At 47.6% G+C, this 22,742-nt stretch overlaps 1 protein-coding gene across 1 annotated transcript; it reads left to right on the forward strand.

Moving 5' to 3' along the window:
* Positions 1-2,198: 2,198 nt before the first annotated feature.
* HMGB1 (high mobility group box 1) lies at positions 2,199-10,876 on the forward strand. The gene is made up of 5 exons (XM_086772011.1): positions 2,199-2,351; positions 5,208-5,370; positions 5,646-5,791; positions 6,731-6,905; positions 8,903-10,876. Exons 2-5 carry the CDS (start codon positions 5,221-5,223, stop codon positions 9,077-9,079), a joined length of 648 nt encoding a protein of 215 aa, XP_086628137.1. The 5' UTR covers positions 2,199-2,351; positions 5,208-5,220; the 3' UTR covers positions 9,080-10,876.
* The last annotated feature ends 11,866 nt before the right edge of the window (positions 10,877-22,742 follow it).

The raw sequence follows: 22,742 nt of genomic DNA on the forward strand, positions 1-22,742 counted from the left end.
TGACACTGAGACCAGTCATCAATGTGTAATGCTCCAGACTGAGACTTAGCGTAAAGAGTGTCGTTGCACGCCATCCGCTGTGGTAACTCCTCCTTGCAGATCAGCACCCATGGCCTCTGACAGGGGATCTGCTCGTTTGAGACTGACTTTGGTTGTAACAGTGTCTTATAAACATTTTAGAAGTACCACTCCGCTTCAAGAAGGAAGAATGAGCACAAAGATTTGTCCGAGGATTATCAAACAGTAAGTCCATGGCAAAACCAATCTCTTGCAGCCTCTTCTGTGGCTTAATTCCTAGAGACGAACCGTGCAGAGTGACTGCTTGGGTGCATCTTCACAGGATTTTATCATGACTCTTCTACTGATACAACTGAAATGATTCAGTCCACCTAACATGGACGCAAGCAAGTAGAGAATTGAGCCATCCCAGCATCAAAGTGTTCGCAGTGAGATAGCACTGGTCTAATTATATTGGTTTCTTTTTAATCACATTTGTATCTAAAGAAAGAGGAAGCTAGTTTATTGAACCTAGGCCTGGCTGCACTGGAAATTGGTACAATTATGACTTTAAGATGTAATTTTGGGGCTTTTTAAAAATTCTCGGTATTTGTACAGCTTTTCATTTGCATAGGCATAAAGTTAATAGACTATTATGCTCTAAGTTTGTCTTGTACTAAGAACTAAGCAAGCGGTGTTGGACTAAATGAAAAGGTACATGGAATTATTGTTCTTGGATTAAAGGCTGGTTTTGCTTGGGCCCTTAAGCACGACTTCCTAGGATTCACTTTTCCCTGTGGTTAATGCCAGCTGCTGAATGCTGTTATCCATGGTCCCACCAAAGAAAGGATACACTTTGTCAATTTTATGTTGTCAGGTGATAGTATTTTGGATTTTATTGTTGGTCACAAATGTTCATCTATAAACAGTTGATTTTGACAGTGTAATTATCTTGTTCTCTTAAAATCTTCTCTATCCATGAAGTTTCAGAAAGGCTTCTGGTGTGGCCCGTAAGGATTTGTCCTGTTTTCATCTTTAGGTGGCCTGCAAAACTTTTAAAGGTCAGGCAGACCATCTTTTAATGTTACCTGCCACTCGTTTCGCCAGCGTAGCAGTTAGAAGGTAAGGACGGTTTTTAATACATGTACCTGTGCATAGCTCTCTTCACGCAGGTTTCTGTTACCTCAGTAGGTGCACGGATAACACCTTTTGGGGAAGGTTGGCGGTTTTGGATTTACCACAACAGTGCTCCTCCCGGGGTTGTTTGCCCCAGTAAAATGGGTGTAAGCAGCAAAGGAGATGTAAAGAGGCATTTCTTTCTACGCGATAGTCCTCCAGAGAGGATTCGTACAGTGCAAGCAGCTGTAAGAAAAAGCAGGGAGAGAAATGGCAACAGAGGGCAGGGGTACGTGGCCCAGACGGCCAGCTTGCCACCAGCTCAGCCCACCTCTGCGCTGGGGCACCTGGCCACCCAAGGGGCTGTGAAGAGAGCAAAGACCTCCGGTTCTTGTTCTTGCAAATAATTTACCTGTTTGTGGGAAAAACAGAACAAAACAAAAAACCCCAAGTAAAAACCAAAAAACCCACCGCAAACTAGCGCGTAACGCCATATGCGCGGGCAGAGCCACGCACGCCGCCGCAGGGTCAGAAGGCAGAGCCCCGGTAGCGGCCAGCGCCGTGCGAGGGCTGGGGCCGGGCGAGAGGAGCCGGTAAAACGCGGGCTCGCCTGCTCCGAACCCCGCGCCTCAGTTTCCGCGTCTGTGAAATGGGGCGGTGCGGCGCGGCCCGCGGGGAGGGGCCGCGGGGGGCGGGGGCGGTGGCGCTGCCGGGAGCGCCCGCGGCACCAGCGCCCTGCTTTCCTCCCAGGCGTGTCGGGGACCGGGCGTGGGGGGGGTCCCGGGGGCGAGGGATCCGCCGCAGCGGCGGGCGGGATGGCAGCAGCCCGCGCTCCCGGCAAGCGGCAACGCGACTCCAAGTTGCTGCCTCGGAACTGCTATCCCGCCGCCGCCCGGCTCCCTCCGCTGCACTTTTATATTTGCGCGCCCTTTCAATCCTCAGTGACGTGTCCCGCGCCGCGCCCAATCGTCGGAGCTCTCTGGTCAGGACAATGGAAGCGCCTCGGCCAATCCGCGAGGCGGCTGGCTTGGCGGCAGCCAATGGGGATGGGGCTGTGTTGAGAGTAATGTTACCAGCGCTGAGAGTGTGAGGAGGCTGCGTATCGATCCCGCTCTCACAGCCATTGCGGTGCACCGGGCTACACAGGGACCCAGGCAGCGCTGGGGCCGGGCGGGCGGCCGGGGTAGCGTCTCTGGGGCTCGGGGCCGAGCGAGGGCTGCGTGCTGACTCTGACACGGGTGAGTACGCGCCGGGGGCCGCCGGGCCGGCCGGGCGCGCTCGTTCGCCTGCTCCTTCGCTCGCAGCCGGGCGCTGAGCCGGCGCTGCCCGCCGTGCCGCCGCCGCTGCCTGGCCGCGGAACACGGGGCAGCGCCGGCTCGGGCGCCAGCACACAAAGGCGACCGGGGCTGCGCCCGGGAGACCCTTCTGGGGCGGCGAGCCCCCCCAGCCCCTCCACTACCCCCCCCCATTCCCGCCCGCCCCGGCCGGGGTGGGGCGGGGGCGCGGGCGGCGGGCGACTTCGGGAACGGGGAGGCGGGAGGGAGACGGTAGAAGGAAGCCGCCCGGGCGAGAGGCGAGCGGTCGGGGGTCGTCGGCCGCGGGGGGCGCGGGCCGCGCCGTGCCCCGCCGTAAGCCGCTTACGGGTGCCTCGCCGTAGCCATCGCTGCGGCGGCGGGGCAGCCGGCGGGCAGAGACGCGGCGAGGCGGCGGGGGCTCGGGGCGGGCCGCGCCGCGCTGCCGGTCGCAGCCGGGGCCGCGAGGAGCGCGGGGGCAACGGGGCGCGGGCCGGGGAGCCGCTGGCCCCGCGGCCGCCCGGCTGTAACATGGCTGACGGGAGCCGTGAGCGAGAAAACAAGGCGAGCGGCGGCGGAGCAGCAGAGAGGCGCTCGGGCGGGCGGGGGCGCAGTTCGGGGGAACTTTTTTTTTTTTTTTTTTCCTTTTACTCCCCCCTTCAGCCGCTCGCCTGGGCGCGGGGCTGGCGGCCCAGGGGCTGTGCAGCTCGGCTGAGCGCGGGAGCGAGCGGGGGTCCCCGCCGAGGCTCTGCCCGCTCCGCTGGGGCTCGGGTAGGCGCTGGAAGCGCGCCGGCCCCCAGCCCCAGCCCCCCGCTCCCACCCACCTCCCCCCCGTCTCCCTCCCGCCCGCCCTCCCCCGGCTGCAATGGCTGAGCGTGTGCGCCAGGGTAGCGGGCGCGCTCACACAAAGGGAAGGGAAGGGAGGAAGGAGCCATGTTCTCTGCGCGGCGGCGGGCGCGGGCGACGCCAGCAGCGGCCATTCCGCGCCGCCCAGCTGCTACCGCCGCCGCGGGCTCGGGGGTCGCCGCCCGGCCCTGCCGCGGCCCCTCGGCGGGGGTCCCCGCGGCCTGGCCCTTCCCGCCCCGCCCGCTGGGCCGCGGGGGGGGGGGTGTGGTGGTGCGGGGGGGGCGGTTCGCTCTCTTCGGCGCACAAAATGGAAGGAGCCTCGGCGGCGGGTGACCTCCTCCGCCAGGAGCCTGCGCCATGGCGGCCGCTCCCGCAGCTGCGGCGGCGCAGGCCGGGCAGGGCAGGCCTCGCCTCTGCGGCCAGGCCTCATGGCGGCGGGAAGCGGGGGAGGCCTGGGGGACGGCCCGTCCCGCCGCGGGGGGACGGGAGCGGCGGCCGGGAGGGAGCTTTGTCCCGGGGCTGCGAGCGGGGGTCGCCGCCCGCGGGAAGCCGCAGCCCCGGTGGTCGGCTCCTGGGCATGTGCTGGCCGACCGCTGGCTGTGAGCCTTCTCGTGAACGTGAAATAAAACTTCCATAGCTTTTTCCCTAATAACGGGACTTTTTTTTTTTTTTTTTTCTTTCCCTCTTTCTTCTTCCCCTCCCCCAGCAGGTCTGTTAGGGGACTTCTGAAGTTTTCCTCTGCCCCCTCACAGGGGAAACGTCCAAAATGGCGGGAAGGAGGCTTTTAAACGCCAGCTCACTGTCGCAGCGCTTGGGTCGCGGTGCCTAACCCTTCCCACAGTCACTCCACGCCTCTGAGCCACCTCTGCCCCGTCCTCCCTCAGCTCTCACTGCTTTCCCCTCACAGCCAGTGGGAAGAGCCCCAGTGGCTCGCCGAGCCCCGGGTGCTGGCTGGCTCTGGAAACGTCTTCATGGCAGGCAGGAGCCGCTCCTGGTTCTTCAGCCCTCTTGTTTACTTGATAGAAACTTCAAACCGGACGTGTTTAGTCACAGAGCAGAAATCTGTTTCTGTCTATCCGCCAAACCGATAGGAAATACTGCTTCTGTGGCAATACAGGCAGGCAGTGCATGCGCTTTTTTTTTTCTTCTTCTTTTAATTCCTGCTGAAGAGCAGAGTTTGTCGGGGTGCAAGTGGCTTTTTCCAGGGAGCGATGAAGAAATACTCTGAATGTCTGACTTGGGTGTGAAAGTTCCAGGAAGGTATTTTTCAGTCCCTGAAAGAGTCAGATAGTCCTCGCACTGAGCACAGCACTGCTAGTCATATGTAAATGTCATACTTTTTGCGTCCCTGGCTTGATTATAACATGTTTGACAGAGTGCGGTGTTTCATTCCTGTATTTCTAGGTACACATGTAAAGAGAGCTTAGGTTTTTGCAGTACAGTACAAGAAGAGTGATGATAAATAATAAAAAACGGTATATTTTCCACATGAGCACCAAAGGCCTACAGGGGAGAGGGACAGAAATACAGGCTTTAGGAAGAAAAAAATTAGTAACCCGTAAAGCCAACTGAGACAGAATACTCAGGTACTTTTTTCCTCCTTTCAGTAAGATTTATTCCTTTCAAGCATAGGTTGATACACCAGCAGTAGTCAAGGAGTGCAGTCTCCACTGTACTTGCTTTCCCATTGCTTGGAAGGGACATTTTTGTTTGCAGGAGTCTGGAACTGCATGTTTTGAAGGCCCTTTGAGGTGTCAGGCTGCTTGCGTCCAGGTCAGCTCAAGTAGCGATGGCAGAAATTTTCAGTAAAATTTCCAGAAGTGAAACTTCTTCCTGTTGCATGATTTTGGAATACTGCTCTGTCAGGTCTTGTTTGGTGTGATCCTTTGTCGTGGCTTTCCGCATTGGATTGTAAAAAGTAAAAATTTTCAAGGTGTTTTTTCTGCTTGGTTACAGAAAATCATCAAAAATGGGCAAAGGCGATCCTAAGAAGCCGAGAGGTAAAATGTCTTCGTACGCCTTCTTTGTGCAAACCTGCCGGGAGGAGCACAAGAAGAAACATCCAGATGCTTCAGTGAACTTCTCAGAGTTCTCAAAAAAATGCTCAGAACGGTGGAAGGTAGGAATAACTGCTTAAAAAAACCCATAAAACCTTAAATGATTACTTTGTGTGAAATACTGTTTGAGACTCTGAATTATTTCTTGAAAAGTTCAGGTTTTAGCTAAGTATGAAGTGCAGTTGTAAGATTAGTAGTAACTATGCATTGCCTTACATTTTGCTCCCCCAGCTGAAATTCTGGAATGGGCTTGAATATGCTTTTACTCTTAGTACTGTCTTGATCCTTACGAGTTCCTTCCAACCTGAGATATTCTGTGATTCTAATTGCCTTCCAGACTATGTCTTCAAAGGAGAAAGGGAAGTTTGAAGATATGGCAAAGGCTGACAAGCTTCGTTATGAAAAAGAAATGAAAAACTATGTACCACCCAAGGGGGAAACAAAAAAGAAGTTCAAGGATCCAAATGCACCGAAGAGGCCTCCGTAAGTAGATTTCTAGTAACTTTTATCTTGTTTGGGGCCATCACGCTGGAGTGCATCTGTAAAATAATCATTTTATCCAAGTTTAGGAGCTTCAGAAATGGAAGATTATATTATTTTACTGGCCAGTGGCGTAAAGATAGGTTGAAATCTTAGTTACAAATTACAGGTTTGTGGTTTCAGGTTGACTGTCTTTATCTAAGTTGAGATAACATCAGCATTTAAAAGTGGATGCAAAAATTGGTGACATGCAGTCCTGACTCATGTTTCCAATTTCTCTTAAGAGGGTTCTGCTCTCCCCACCTGTTGGCTTGAGCAGAATTTTCGATTGGCAGTCCATTTAAACTTAAGAGACTTTTGCACGGAACAGGTTAGAGGGATGGTCTTGCACAAAAAAAAACCAGCTTGGCGAATTTAAACTTCAGCCACTACATCAAGACTACTGACATCAGGTTCTCCTGGCCCTGGTACTTCATAGCAGTGCATTTTTGTGTTTTAAATGGAGCTACCGCTGAAAGGAGCGGGCAAGTTCCTGTACAAGGGAATGGTCTTATTTGGGCTGATGCTGTCATCTGGAAATCCTAATTTTCATAACAAATATTGAAGCTTCTCTGCCTTGAACAGTTCTGACATAGTGTTTGCTCCCCTGGTATCATTCACTCATTCTCCTTCTTAAAGATTTTTCTCTGCATATGATATACGAAATTTGCCCTTTTAGGGGTCCTATCAAAAATGGGACCAGATATGCGGCTTTACTTAAGAGACAGGGGTGTGTTACGTTTTCAAAGTAGTTTATTCAGTTCTAGTGCCTTCCATTGTGCTTCAGATTTGTCTCACTTTCAGGTGATTTTCCAAAACACTCTTAAGAAACAGTAAGAAAAGTCGCAAAACTTTCTGTTGTAGTCTGAAATTAAAATAATATCTTTTTTTTTCTCTCTGTAGTTCGGCTTTTTTCTTGTTTTGCTCTGAGTTTCGTCCAAAAATCAAAGGAGAACATCCTGGTCTGTCCATTGGGGACGTTGCAAAGAAACTGGGAGAGATGTGGAACAACACTGCTGCAGATGATAAACAGCCCTATGAAAAAAAGGCTGCTAAACTGAAGGAGAAGTATGAAAAGGTAACATCGACATTTATGGAGATGGTTTGGGGAGGTCAAGCCTTAATTTAGACTTTTTTTCCTTTTTGTGTATTCTGATACCTGATGTTGTGACTGTGCTAATGACAAATGTGGTGGTATTTGTTGGAAAATACCACATAAGGGAGCATACAGTTTATTACTGTAAGACTAAATTGCAGTCCTTTGTGTTGAACTGTTTGCATTCATCTGTAGTGCAGGATCATCAGTGATGGTTTAAGAGACACCGTGATGTCTGTGGTGTTGTTAAAATCATAGGTCACAGCAGCATGGGAGTTAAGGTGGTAGTATTGAGTAATAGCAGTAAAGAATAAATTGGTTCTCCCTAATTTTGGAAGCATTGATGAGCATCCCTGAATATTAGGATAATTGATATGCATAGATGCTTTTTTAAAATTTATTCTTGAGATAATGTTGGAACACTAACGCTGGTTTTAGACATGTGTTTTCCCTGTACCTGTTTTGTGTCCGTCTCCTTTCTAGTAATTAACGTAGTTAATAATACATATGAAGCAGCTTGTCATACAATTTCTTGAATTATTAAAGCTAAATCCCGTCATCTTTATTGGAGCTGTACAAATGTGTTACGCATGCACACAGGGTGGTGCTCCATGTGTTTTTATTTCCAGAGGCAGATTCCCATCCCAATACAAGGAAACCAAGGGAGGAGGGGGTGCGTGTTGACATCCCCTGATGATGCTTTACAATGGGTCAGCAACCGCCTATAGCTAATGTATAGCACGTATATCCATTTGTGAGCCATGACCTTCCTCTGGGTATTTCTCTTACTGGCAAACAAAACCACTTTTAAATTGTAGCATTGTAGTGAGCAAGGTGGCCCCTTTGAGTCCTAGTTAGTGCTGGAGAGGAACTGCAGGTCTAGAAGCTTTCTCATATTGTCCTTCCTGTGCAGCGTAAACTCTTCAGCATGGTAATTGTTTGTACATACAGCCAAGACAACTCATAAGACTTTTTAAATGGTAGAATTGCTAATCTTTATTTACAGGTATTTGAATCTTCATTTGTATTGTCTTTATTTCTTACACTTAAAAATGGGGTTTTAAGGTGCAGTGCTATCAGTATTTCACTGCTTGGCCTTTGGCTCGGTGGATATTGTATTTTCAAAAATTTCGTGCTAAGATTTAAAGGAGTCTGAGGGAACTGTAAGATTAGTGGTGTAATGGTTACTGGGTGGGGAATATTTGAAGATTTCGACCATCTGCGTAAAGGCGTTGGTGTTTTTCTGTAGCTGATGTGTTTAAGTCTTGTAGATCAATTCTATTACAAAATTGTTTTTATTGGTTTGGGACAAAGTTGGGAAGTCAGTTAACTGTTTTCCTGGCTTGGTCTTTCAGGTACAGTTTTGACTTCTCTATAACAGGAACTGAATTTTGTGTGTTATAAACCACTAGAATAAATTTATTGCATGCAGAAGGTGGCACTGTCTACCCTTTAATCAAGTTCTTATACTTTTTATTTTGTAAACTTTGGTTAGGCAGAATTCTGTATAATTGCTCTTCCCTGAGGCATAACATTGCAAATATTGGGCCGTATCGTTCTAATGTGTTTCGGATGGCTAATTACAATTTTGTGCCTCAAACAAGGATTTTCATGTGCGTTTCTTCAGGCATTGTAGCAGGTAGGGCTAGAAAGGGACCTTAAGAGGTCTCCCTACTTCATTTCCTTATGGGATAGTGGGCTCAGCTGTGCCTTTGCTATCCAAGGCAGCAGCTTTTCCAGCCTGTTCCCAGAAGCCCAGAGTGGAGATTCCTCAACAGCTGTAAGCAGCGTGTTTCAGTGTGCTGGTGGCATTTCTGTGTTAGAGGGTTCCCTTTCTTTGGCATTGGGCCTCAGTTCGCTGTGTAACTGAAGGGGCACATACCTGGGTGGCTCTGGTTTCACGAGTACCGGGTGGAAGTTGCTCAGAGCTCTTGGCTGGTTAGATCTTTGAGAGATTCTTCCTGCTTTTCTCCTCCAAGGATATCGCTGCATACCGGGCCAAAGGGAAGGTTGATGCAGGCAAAAAAGTAGTTGCCAAGGCTGAGAAGAGCAAGAAGAAGAAGGAGGAGGAGGAGGATGAGGATGAAGATGAAGAGGATGAAGAGGATGAAGAAGAGGAAGAGGAGGAGGATGAAGATGATGATGATGATGAATAAGTCTCTTTTAGAGCAATTTCTTTCTTGTCTATAAAGCATTTAACCCCCCTGTACACAACTCACTCCTTTTAAAGAAAAAAAAATTGAAATGTAAGGCTGTGTAAGATTTGTTTTTAAACTGTACAGTGTCTCTTTTTTTGTATAGTTAACACACTACCGAATGTGTCTTTAGATAGCCCTGTCCTTAGTGGTATTTCAGTGGCCACTAACCTTGCCTGGTACAGTGTGGGGGTTGTAAATTGGCATGGGAGTTTTAAAGCAGGTTCCTGTTGGTGCACAGCACAAATTAGTTATATTTGGGGATGTAGTTCATTTTTCATCTTCAGTTGTCTCTGATGCATCATCAAAATAATTGTTGTTCTGTTAACTGAATACCACTCTGTAATTGCAAAAAGGAAAAAAAAAGTTGCAGCTGTTTTGTTGACATTCTGAATGCTTCTAAGTAAATACAATTTTTTTTATTAGTATTGTTGTCCTTTTAATAGGTGCCCTTGAAAAATCATACTTTTTCTTTTCTCTCTCTCTTTTTTTTTTTTCTTTTTTTTTTTTTTGAGGGGAACTCATCTTTTGCTTTATTGAATGCCCGTATGGGATCACGGGAATATTACAGTTTTCATCTTTCATATAACCAGCTGATAAACAAAGCTTTGATCTACATACCCTGCATAATCATGATAGGGTAAGAAAAGAAGTATATAGGCATATGATGAAAGAATATTCTTCCGTAACTGGAAACAAAACAAAAAATTCAATCTCAACAAACTGATACTTGTTCAGATTTTTGTGAAATGTAATATTCTGTTGAGTTGCATGAGTTTACCAGTCTTGGAGAGTCGAGAAGTATAGAGTTCAGTTTTACAGAAATTAAATACTTTGGGGGAGGGAGGGAGGGAATGTTAAATTTTGTCCTAGAAGGACCCATAGGAAGAGTGTATGTCCATCCGGTGTAGAGAAATTTACATGTGTGACTCTGTTACCATGTAATGGAAGTTGTATCTGTAAATCTCTGGACACTTGGCGAGGGATGAGCGTACCTAAAATATGTAAAGTTAAAAGCATGAAATTACCATATTATTTTTTGGTGACAGGTCTGGTGATGGCCACGGGCTTTATACCATGAAACTCTCCTGGTAGCAAATGGCCCATGAGAAATGATTTTTCTTTCTAAGATTTCTATAAATGGTACCATTATTATTTGTTAAATCTATGTAAATTCATATTTGTATTCTTGAAATTCTAGTTTTAGCCCTTTAACAAAGTTGTATATTGTCTCAAATTGAAAATGAGATAAGATGTATTTTTCCTGTTAGGTTTTATACCGCACTCTTGATGTTTGCCCATTTTTAAGTTAAATATAGCTGTATGGAAAAGTACATTTTATTAAATTTTGCATTAAAAAGTGAAATGTTTATGGTATACCAACAATGTCTAATTTGGTCAAATATAGTTCTCTTCCAAAACCAAAGCTAAGGGGTTTTTTGCATATTTAGTAAAACTTCAAGTGCTGGCAACTGTAACTATTTTCACATATACCTGCTTACCAGTTTGGGGGACAATTTGGCAATTTTGTGGTTAAAAAATTATGGTTCTCTTAAGTGCCAGTGTTTAAAAGGAAAAAAAAAAAAAAAAAAGCATTCTTGTAATTTTACACGCTTTTGTGATGGAGTATTGTTTTGTTATACAATTTTGACTTTCAGATTCTTATTTCAATTTGCATTTATGTATAACTTCAGGAGAAATATTGAACATCTGAATCCTGGATGATACTAATAAACTAATAATTGCAGAGGTTTTAAATACTTAGTTAAATGGCTCACTTAATATCCTAAGGGTTTTTTTCCGTTTGCGTGTTGGCGTTTTCAGGTATGTACATCCCTGCTTTCTGTTTCAAACAGAACAATGCTGTGCACAAGGTCTTGATATAGAAAGTTTAGGACAGACAGATTTTTTCTTTTTTTTTTTTTTTTTTTTTTTTCTCTTCTTAAACTGGATATTACCCATTCAAATGCTCGTAACCGATTACCAATAAATTTTCTGTGCTGAAGGGCTTTTTTGTTTCCCCAGGTCTTCAGAGGGAAGTAGACACATTTCTTGTTCTTGGAACAAACATACTTAATGAGACCCCTGTAATCTTGTGCCTTTGTTCTCGGTGCTTGATGTTGACAGAAGTAACCTAGAGGACTCAACTACTCTGAAGAGATGAGTAGCAAGCGCTTACCCAGCAGCCAGGCCTGGCATTTGCCTTTATCTTTGGGGTTAGCACATTGGTAACCAACAGAGCATGCTCGAGGCTGAAGAGGGTAGGTAATATAATAATTATAAATGGTACTGTCTGAGGAAAGGAACCCCCGGTACTACACTGCAGAGGCTGGTGATGGTGATGGTCGGGAAGTGTATCAAAGCTTCCAAAGCTCTGGGATGGCCATGGTTTTTCTCCTGAGCAGTTGGTATGTGCCTGGAAGTCAGCTGAGCTTGCATGCGTATATTGGACTGAAGTCTTCACTTGTGGCCTCTCTGTTTTGAAAGAATGAAACCACTTTCTGGAGGGGAATACCATAGGTAGATTAATTCTCCTTTTAAAATGAGAGCTTCTGAGTGTTTCTGGAAAGGACCTTCCTGTTCCTTGGCTGCAGTCCCCTGCGAGCTCCAGCAGTTAAAATAATCCTCTTGGTCAAAACTCCACCTGAATCTCTGCACCAATAGGTCTTACTTGACTGCTACAAGATTACTTGATCTTAGGTCAGTTATTGCTGACACTTCTGCTTGAATCTGCCTCCCTGTGATCTTTAAAAGTCGGTGCTTGCTAAGGGATAATGAGCAGAGAAATTGCAACCGTTTCGGCAGTGGTTCTCTACAAGAGAACTGGACAGCAGTTGCATCGCTGTGAAAACTAAAAGCATTTCCTAAGGGCTTTAACCTTCACATAAATGCTTGGTGTAGAGGGGGAAAAAAGGCTTTTCCTGTCATAAACAAAAAACACAGAGATTGGATTGAAGAGAACTTAAATCTTAGTAAGTGGTAGTTACAATACCTTGAGTGCCAAATGAAGCCATACCCATTTTACAGTTTATTTCAAGTTGGTCCTGAAAGGAGCTGCAGTTGCAGCCACCTGCTTTCTGGGTTTGCTCTGTAATTTTAAACTGGTTTAACTAAATGTACAGGCAGCGTTCATCCCTTCTGCCATGCTTTCAGTGATCCACACCAGCTCTAGCAAAAAGTTGAGCTTATTTAACAAAATGTTTCCACCCAGGCAGACCTAGAAACCTGAAGTAACAGATATCAAGTGGCTGAAAAGATTTCTGCAGCTTAATGAGGGTGATGCTGGCACTGCTGGCGCTGAGCCCCTTTACAGCTCCTTTTTTCGGTCTAACAAGTCCATCCTGAAGGAGAAAAGGCTGAGTAATACCTGGGTTTAGGCTTGCTAGAAAGTGAGAAGATGTGTTTGAAAAACTCCACCAGAAGAGGATCCTGGTGGACTGTAGCCGAGGCCTTAGGTTCTCTAGGTGGGTGATAAGTTGAGCTTTAAACAAACTTCCTAATTCTTGCTAACCTAAGGGTTAAACCTGCTAGTTAGAATAAGCATTCCCATTCCTCCTTCCCAGCTACGCCTGACAGAAGATTAAAGGAATAAAGCTGATGTACTGCGCTGAGTTCTAATACGTTACTCAAGACTGAGTCTGGAACAGAGACGTGGCAAATTACAAAGATAGTATTTAATACAAGAGGTGATTAATTCTCACCATTTCCAGGCTCTGCCAGTAGTAGCTGACCAGCTACAGGCTTTTAGGACAGAAATGTACCGACTGTTGTATTAATAACAGTATTTTCAAACAACATCCTTTCGTTATATTCTTTAGCTTACCATCACACTGTACTTGACTGCAGACTCCAGATCACATATTTCTGGGGCTAATTTAGAAGAAAATAAGAGTGTGTGACATTTTCCTTTGGCAGACTGTGACAGATGTTATTTTAGCCCTTGAATTATATTAAGGGACGTTTTACAAATGAGCTGGTCCAATGGCCTAAGTGTGGGTGTTTATCAATAAACTTTTCCCCAGACTTTGCTACTGGATTGCCCCTTGCATCTGAAAAACACTTTTGAGATGGTATTAATTTAGTCTGGAATGGGTTCACCAGCCTTTCTTCTAAAATAAGGTACTTGTAGACAAACTGTCAGACTTTCTTCCAATGTTTGCGTAAAAAAAAAGAGGTAAAGTAAATCTCTGAGAGTTTTGTCTCGTTTTGAAGAAGTTGTCTTCTATTTTTATTTTGTGTACGTTGTGCCTTGGCTTTTCTTTTGACAGTACTTCAAGCAGAAAAACAAAGATGGATTTTTTTTCCCCCCCAATGAATTTATTATCAAGAATGAAGGTCAGATTGCTCTTACGGCTGCTTTGTGCTACTGAAAAATACAGCGTGGCTTCTACTTCGAGAGCACCTAATTTTGAAATCCATCTTGCTGAAGCCATTGCTATTAGGGGTGACCTGCAAGAGAGTCAAGCCTTCCCTTTCGCTGCTTTATGATGGAATAAAAGACTTAAGCTATAAATTAGCTTAGTCTACCTGTTTGCTACATCAGAAGCTCAAGCCTTGCCTGCAGCAGCAGTCCTCGAGATCAAGCTAAGCCACGAGACAGCGGAGCAGCGAGGAGTGAGCCAGATGGGCAAGTGCGGGTTTTTTAGCTACACCTTTTAAAATCTTGCTTATATTGTTAAAATGTGTTTGACTTAAATGACCAGCATTTGGCACAAAGGAAGTTCATCCTCATGCTTCCAGCAGCCTTTCATCTATTAAGGTGGCAAAGGCTCAAATCACACATTTCTGACCTCCCAAGCGTTCTTCAATAAAAACAGGAAAGACCAAACGCTACAGCTTGAATGCCTGGAAAGGACCCAGCTCCCTGCACACCTTACAGCAGCAAGAGGTCACCATGCAAACGCTCTTTGCAAGACGCCATGCGAAAAATCAGACTTACTGAGGGGAAACCAAGGACATGTGCTGCGATGTTTGGCGAGTGCGTTTGTTTTCGAGACTAAAAACAACAGGTTTTGAAGAAATGTCTGGGAAGAAATTAGAGTCGAGGTGCAACATCCCTGACACATCCCCGCCCCCCCCCCCAGCTCCTTCACAAACCGAACCACAAGAAAGCAATGTGAATAAAGTCCTTCTGGAATAAAGTCTCCCTCGCTGAAGCGCTGGGGTTAACCGTAGTCTTCCTCAGCCTGCCCAGGTTTGTGGCACTCTTTTTATAAAAAAAAACCCGCTCAAGTTTGTGTGATGATGATTCCTAGAAGAGATAACTTTCTTTTTAAATGTGCATTAGTAAATGATTGAATAACAGTGACTCATGTTTTGTTATCAGACTTGACTGTAGCAGCGCTTACGCTCGTTTTAGTTCTGTTGACACTGACACGTTTCTACTGATACCTTCCAGTAAGGAAGATGCCATGAACAAGCGTTGCATTTGTAAAAGCGATACTAGAAAATGCAGGTGAGGATTGGTCACAGCCTGAGCCGCTTGGCATGGGAGCTGCTTTAGGGGCAGGTTTTGGGGACAGGGGGGTTCTGGTTTGCTATACCAGCCACCGATGGCAAAGTGCTGGTGGGCTTCTGCTCATGGGGGCTGACAGGCGCAGCACTCGCCCAGGCATTTGGGTATTTTCGCAGGACTGACCCCTTGAGTCGTGCCTGGGGCTGACACCTTGTCCCAGAGTCGCGCTCCGGGATGTGTAACCAGCTCCCAGTAGGAGGCTGCCAGTGAACCCGCCTGCAGTAGGGACCCCTCCTTGCACCAGCCTGGCTGCCACTGAGCCTCCTTTCAACACCGTTTCCTTTGAGGTGGAAGAAGGAAATGATCTGGTTTTGAGGAGCATTTGTACCAGATGTTCAGTGAAGTCGATGCCGTTTTGAGCGCTGCATGCTCTGCTTCTGCACAGGGACACCTGGGGTCTGTCCCCGTGCCTGTGCCCGGGGGTCACCCAGTGATGCCCTTGCCCCTTCCTCCTACCCTGCCCAGCACACCGGAGCAAGTCTGCCTCCCCCTCCCAGTGCTCCCCAGTTTGGACAGGCTGCCCCGCCGCCCCTAGGCAGCTGATATAATTCCTTCAGTACCAGGGAGGCTGAGGGCAGCAGGGTGCTCAGGGACACCCACCAAAGTACCCTGAACAACAGGAGCAGCTCCTGCCTTCCACAGGCCCACAAAAATGAGGGGAAAAACCCTAAAAACCTGCAATGGGGTGCAGCATACCCAGGATGTGCTCCTGCCCAGGATTGGTGTCCCTGCTCTGCCGGCCTTGACACTCCTCTTTGAGTCCCCTGTTCCTACTGACGTGGGTTTTTCTTTCCATCTGAATCATTTAACACGACTTCGGAGCACAATGGAGCTGTGATTTTTTTCGAAGCCGCCAGCTTGCAGGAAACAGAAGGTCTCTGAATAAAAGGGAGGCTCTTGTTACAACTTCGCTCTTACTTACTGTTCCCAGTAGCAGAGAAGTAAAAAGACAATGAATGAAATGAAGGATTAATCATGCGTAGCGCTGAAATATAAACACGGAGACTGCCAGTCCCAGAGCACCGCTCCGAGTGGTGGCTCGTACCCGTGGTGTGCAGAAACCTCACGGCACCGGGACATCTTGGGTTTAATCAGAACAGGCAAAAGGCAGGGAAGACTCAACAAATGGGTTTTTTTTCCAAAGGCAACTGTGCAAAATGTGAACTTTACGTGGACTTTGTCTGTTCAGCACTCTCAAAGTTGATCTCCCCAGCCCTTGATCATCGGCCCGTGACTTTTGCAGAGTAAACTCCCTCTTTTCCCATTTTTCTGCATTAATTTGAAAACAATGAAAATTCAAGACAACTCCACCGTTCCACAAAAGACTTTTTAAAAAAATGCTTCAGAGAGAAACTACTGCCCTGCTCAGTGTGTAGCTTTGCTCCTAAAAAAGGTTGTGGGTATTAGGCTCACGCCCTTTTTCTGTTGCTTTTGGTTTGGTATCCAAGCACCGAGAGATTACCAATTTTGTTCCTTGTTTATTTATTTTTTTTATTAGACATTTACCCATATTTGATTTCCAGCTGTAGATTCAGAGTATTCACACTAACCTTTGCAAAGATGTTGAGTACTTCAAGTTAATTGGCAATAAATTAAACCTGGGAGAAGCGGTGGCAGAGCCATGGCTTTGAGCGGGCTGCTCGTGCAAGGCAGACCGTGCGGATACAGCATTGCGATGGTCTTCCGTGAAGCAAAATGTATAAAAGAAATCACAGAATCATAGAATGGTTTGGGTTAGAAGGGACCTTTAAAGGTCATCTAGTCCAACCCCCCTGCAAGGAGCAGGGACATCTCCAACCAGATCAAGCCTCCTTTAGTTACTGAAGGCTGCTATAACGTCTCCCCGGAGCCTCCTTTTCTCCAGGCTGAACAGCCCCAGCTCTCTCAGCCTGTCCTCACAGGAGAGGTGCTCCAGCCCTCTGATCATCTTTGTGCCCTCCTCTGGACCCTCTCCAACTGATGCATGTCCTTCTTATGTCAGGGGCTCCAGAACTGGACTCAGTACTCCAGGTGGGGTCTCACCAGAGCAGAGTAGAGGGGCAGAATCACCTCCCTCGACCTGTTGGCCACGCTCCTCTTTATGCAGCCCAGGACGCGGCGGGCCTTCTGGGCTGCAAGTGCACATTGCTGGTTCACATTGAGCTTCTTGTCCACCATCACTCCCAAGTCCTTCTTGGGAAAACAGGGAAAATTCTCATTGCCTGAAATGTGTTTAATAAAAATGCAGTTGGTGTATCTGAATATCCGCGCCTGTCAGGTAAGAATGGACAATTTTTCTGGCCTTTGGATGCTGCTTGGAATGTGAGGGTTGAGGCAAAATGGAGAACATCGTGTAAAACTGATAGGGAAGTTGCTCCTAATCCTTATTCAAAAACTCAAACAAAACTCTAAACTGTTCCTTTTACAGGTCTTTTTGGAAAACAGACATGAAAAAGCTAGTGAAAATTTATTTGGGCTACCTGCAATAATAAAACTGAAGTGACCCAAGTCTGAAAATGCCACAATACGCTCGTAAGTGAACATAAAAAGAAAGCTGGAGCACGCGATATAATTAAGGTAAAAACCAAACCCAACCAATCTGTGCTACTGCAAGGCTTGGAGGATTTATAGGAATAAAAGTCTAGATAGCCAAAGCTGTGGTGCTGCTTAATGAGTCCCTGTTTCGGAGCCTTTGCCCGAGCCTGGGACCCCGGCACAGCCGCGGCCCTGCTGAAGGCTCCTCCTGGCCTGGCCCTCTCCCTGCCTGGCCGGGGAGATGTTGTAGCTGCACGGCTGGATTCGTTTCGCTTTCTCTTTCTGCTGCGCAGGGTGGAGTTGTGGCTATGTCCATCGATTGTTTACACTGTTTGCATGGAAATAATGAAAAATAATATATTGTTTTTAATATTAGAATTTTTTTTTTAATACTACTTCTAATTAGCAACAGAGAGCTTCTGAGCAACCCACGTTTGACCAGTCTTTGGAGATCCAGATAACAAAATTTGGGAAGACTCTGGGCTTTTTCTACTTCTGCCCACTGGAGCAGACGTTGGAGGATCTCAGGTCAGGATTGGGGTTTGCCACGGTGCCCTGCTGGGTCCCTTCTCCAGCCTCACTGCTGTGGCATCCCCTGAGCTAGGGAGACTGATCCTGTCCCAGCATTATCCCACGGGGACGCACACGTTGACGGCTCCAGGAGGTCATGGGCGCGGTGTGGCACTGGCTGATCACAGTGCTGTTAAAAGGATGTTTCATCCGAAAGCTGCAGTTCCTCAAGGCAGTGCAATACTTAGGTTGACTGAATAGTTCATCTCTATGAAAATCAAAAGCCTCCACTCCTTCAAGAAGACTTGCAGCCCAGAAAAATTATTTTCATCACGTGCTGGTGAATTGCTGTGTTTGGGACGAGCCGTGATTGTGATGGAGCCAACTGGAAGCAGATGCTCTGGGATCGAGAGCTGGAAAACGTTACCCAAGCCAGTGACACTGGGCCGGGGGGTTGGAGTGGGGTGCAAGTAAGGAGTTCTGCACTAAAAGTGTGATTAAAATCCCTTGGGTTTATATTTTGTTGCTCTAACCGAACTACCAGATGTAGAGTATTCCTTCCACAGGCGTTGATGGAAACTGCAGGGATGTTCGTGGTGTTGGATACCAAGGGAACTGCAAAGAGACAACTGTATGAGATGACCCAGCCCCTACACCTTGGCTCCCGTGTCCCTGCTGGCCCCATCGTCACCACTGGCCCATGGGGGGCAGGTAGGGATGGGGGCTCTTGGCATCCACAGGGCTCCTTTTGGAAACTCAGGATATGCCACCTCTCCACCTGCTGCTTGTCGTGGCATTATGATTTCACGGCAGACCTGGCATGTTCCACTGCTGCAAATGCTGCTGGGTCTGACTGTTTTTGACCTCCCAGACAAACATCCCAGGGCTCTGACACAGGCATTTCCACTGGGTCCACTCAAATCCATGAGAATCACAGAATTGTAGAATGGTTTGGGTTGGAAGGGACCTTTAAAGGTCATCTAGTTCAACCCCCCTGCAGTGAGCAGGGACTTGTCTAACCAGATCAGGTTGCTTAGAGCCCTGTCCAGCCTGGCCTTGAATGTCTCCAGGGATGGGGCATCTACCACCTCTCTGGGCAAAATGTGCCAGTGTTCCATCACCACCCTTGTAAAAGATTTTTTCCTTATGTCCAGTCTGTCTACCTCCATTTTAAAACCATTACCCCTTGTCCTATCACAACAGGCCCTGCTGAAGAGTTTTTCCCTGTCTTTCCTGTAGGCCCCCTTTAGGTACCAGAAGGCTGCTATAAGGCCTCCCTGGAGCCTCCTCTTCTCCACGCTGAACAGCCCCAACTCTCTCAGCCTGTCCTCACAGGAGAGGTGCTCCAGCCCTCTGATCATCTTTGTGGCCCTCTTCTGGACTCGCTCCAAAAGGTCCATGTCCTTCTTATGTTGGGGGCTCCAGAACTGGACACAGTACTGCAGGTGGGGTCTCACAAGAGCAGAGTAGAGGGGCAGCATCGCGTCTCTTGACCTGCTGGCCACGCTTCTTTTGATGCAGCCCAGGATGCAGTTGGCCTTCTGGGCTGCAAGTGCACATTGCCAGCTCATGTTGAGCTTCCTATCAACCAGCACTTCCAAATCCTTCTCCTCAGGGCTGCTCAGAATCCATTTTCCAATGGATTCCATTTTCCAATGGATTCTCCATTCTGCAATCCATTCTCCAATTCAATCCAAGAGATGTTAAATGAGCACAGAATATGAACTAAAATACTCCTATAAAATGGTAATAACAAAGGTATGCTTGAAATTTTTTTGGCCTTTTTTTCCCCCCGCTCAAGTTTTTTAGTTTCAGAAAATTTTTAGCAGAAACTTGATGAATCTTCATGAACATTCCTGAAGTCTTTTGCAGGGCTTTGTCTGCTTTGGACTTGATCGTTGCTTCTCCAGCAACTTCCACCTGGAAGTTCATCTAAGCACCATAATGCAATAGATTTTAAAACACAGATTATATCTTGTTGTGAAGTCTGAGGATCTGTCCCTGCTGGGTCCCGCTCAGGCTTACGTGTCTCTGGCAAGGCTGCTGGCATGCAGGACCCCCAGTCCAGAGCCTTAAACCTCACTGCCCAGGATGAAGAAGCCTCTCTAGAAGGGAAGATGTGTGCTCAGTGTCTCACCCAGCCAGGCTGAGGAGGAGCACGGGGAGAGGGGTGCAGGTTGCTCCCCCCCACCCCAACCACCCAGCACCCTGCGCCTCTCTTCTCCCACATCCGCTGGGATGTCACGAGTAATACGAGCTGCGCATGGTGATGACTCCCCACCATTCCAGGTGTTTGATCCGAGGAAATCGCCAGTAAGCCAGGAAATGTCAAGATCACATCACAGGCAGAATTTTTTTAAAGCCCTGAAAAAGAGCTTGTTAAATCCTGTTTCTCTGCAGCGTGATCCCAGCTGCTTTCGGTTTTGCTTCGCATTTCAACTTTACGGGAACAGGCAAGCAAATCCTCCCCCCGAATATCGCTTTTCTTTTCTCTCCCTTTGATTTACAGCGCTTTTGCTCGCCGTGGCCTCGGCACTCGCTGGGGCTGGAGGAGCGAGTCCCCGCTTTGCTGGGCCCCTGCGGCAGGGAAGATGTGTGGGGTGCCCCTGGGGTGCGTCCTGCGGCTGGTGCACCCCAGCACCCAAAGCCGCCGACCCCGCGCAGGCATCGGGCCCACGGGGATGGTGGCTGGACCCCGGCTTGCCCGCACGGCAGGGTCAGTGGGAGCAGAGCCACCAGCCCCCTCCCTGTGTGTTTGCTCGTCTTCTGGGTGGGTGCCCCGGGCAGCCCAAGGGTGCTACGGGGAGGTACCAAAGCTTCATAGCAAAACTGCGCCTTGTTATTCCACTCATTTTGCAACACTATTAAGGAGCATCCACATACTCTGGTATGTGACCCACACATGTTTAATTTCTTTTATGGTCTCTGTTTTGATATATGCTGGATGTCTTTTTATAAAACAAAGATTTATTGGAACCTGGAATTTTATGTCTTCAAGGTACAATTGAGTCCAGATTGCGAGTTTCTTCTTTTGGAAGAGGAGGAGGAGGAGAAGGTTTAAAAGAGCCCGACGAAGCCTGTTCCGCCTGTGGCACTCGTGAAACTCTAGGCCAAGGCCGACACCTTTTCGCTTAACTTCTACTATGATGTCAAAGCAAAAATTTACTATGAAATATTATCTCTTCCATATGCGATGCCCCGCTGCAGACATAGATCACGGCAATCGTGTTGGGCTTCCTTCTTTCAAGTCATTATCTGTGCCACAAGAGAGGCAGGACTCGGCGCAGGATCCAAGGAAGAACGGCAAGTCAGCACAAAGGCAAGCCATGCATAATTAATGATAATGTGTCTTCACTTACAAATGTGTGCTCACGCTCTCAATTTTCCTTGTAACAGCACAGCGATGCCTTTGCTGCCTACAACGCTCAGGAAAGCAGCATGTCTTAAAAACACATTTAGAGCTGCAGGAGTAGCTATTAAATACATTCCATGTATTTATATAACATTAAGGATAAACCAAAGTATTTTCTTGGATGCTAAACATAGCTCAGGAAAGAGTAATATCGGTTCAGAAGAAAACTCAGCTCTTCTTTTGTACCCACAGTTTGCTCCAGGGAATCTGCCCAGAGAGGTGGTGGATGCCCCATCCCTGGAAACATTCAAGGCCAGGTTGGATGGGGCTCTGAGCAACCTGATCTGGTTGGAGATGTCCCTGCTTCTTGCAGGGGGGTTGGACTAGATGACCTTTAAAGGTCCCTTCCAACCCAAAGCCTTCTGTGATTCGATGAAGTAACTCCATTGCTTCCCGCAAAGTTATCTTGGCTTTGCATCAGGCCAGGGCTGAGCAGGGCTGGAGGTCCTTGTGCCATGGGGTTTGAGTATGAGAAGGTCTTACGGGCACCTGCTCAGTGGCCTGCAAAAGCTGAAGCGTTCATCATCCCCAAGCAACATGGCAAGAAAACAATGAAACGCTCTTTTTCTGCTTTGCTACCTGTGTCAGAGGCCCCGAGTACTCTTGTAGGAAACGACCAGCATCCAAGGAAGCAGAGCCCAAGTCCCGCTCTCCAGTTACCACAACGTAAGTAAACAAACAAGTTCATCACAAGCAACAAGGGCATTGTGCCAGTTTCAGTTAAAATAATAGAATAATAAAAAAAAAAACAAACCAACAAATTATTACAGCACGAGGAAAATCCTGAATGAAAATGATTGTTCATGCGAACACCAGAAATATATCTTGCCATAAACTCGGGCCTCCACATCTGCTTCACCACCAGAGAATTCTTTATAAACAGCCTCTTCAATTTTATCTAACAGCCTGTTCGCAGACACGCAGTCCAAAAATACATCTCCTCTTCCTCCTCGCACTATCCTGAGCTTGGCAGGGCACCAAACATGAGGTTCAGCTCCTAGTTCAAAAAAGCCCTTCTTTAAGCATTGACTCTGAGCTTGATTTAATAAAAACTCTGTCCGGCTTCCTCCAGGGAGCCCTAATGGGATGCAGAGCCCTGCACTGCTCGGAGGCTGCTCCAGACCTGTGCCATGTCGGGCAGAAAGATAGTTTTTTGGTGTAACACAATTACTCTGTGATGGAGTTGGGGAACGGGCTGGTGTTTCCCAGAGCATGGTCTCCTAGGGCTACAGAGCTTCCCTTTCCACTGTGCCATCCTCTGAAAATGGGAGTGAGCAGGCAGCATGGGAAAAGCAGAGCAAAAGCTGCAGCGAGGGATGTGCTGGTGCCACCAGTTCCCCAAGGGATGTCCCAGTGCCACCAGCACCCAGAGCCCACCCTCCTGCCAGCCCTGCCTTTCCCAGGGGAATGGGGAGAAAAGCATCAAAGCACCTAAAATGGCTTCCAAGCCCCAAGTGCCTGGGGAGGAAGATGCATCCATTGTGTCCCCAGCGTGGCAACACGCTGCCAAGCGCTTGTAGGTGCTCCTGATGGAAAGACCAGGCATTTTCCAAATTAAGGGGGTATTACAGTGGGGCTTGTTCCCAAAAGGTCCCCCTTGACAGCAGCAGCAGAACAACCACCTTCACACCTCCTTATGCTGGTGCTCCCAAGCGCAACACCGATTCCCTGGC

This window comes from Chlamydotis macqueenii, chromosome 1 (genome assembly GCF_036417535.1).
Source record: "Chlamydotis macqueenii isolate bChlMac1 chromosome 1, bChlMac1.mat, whole genome shotgun sequence".
Lineage (NCBI taxonomy): Eukaryota > Metazoa > Chordata > Aves > Otidiformes > Otididae > Chlamydotis > Chlamydotis macqueenii.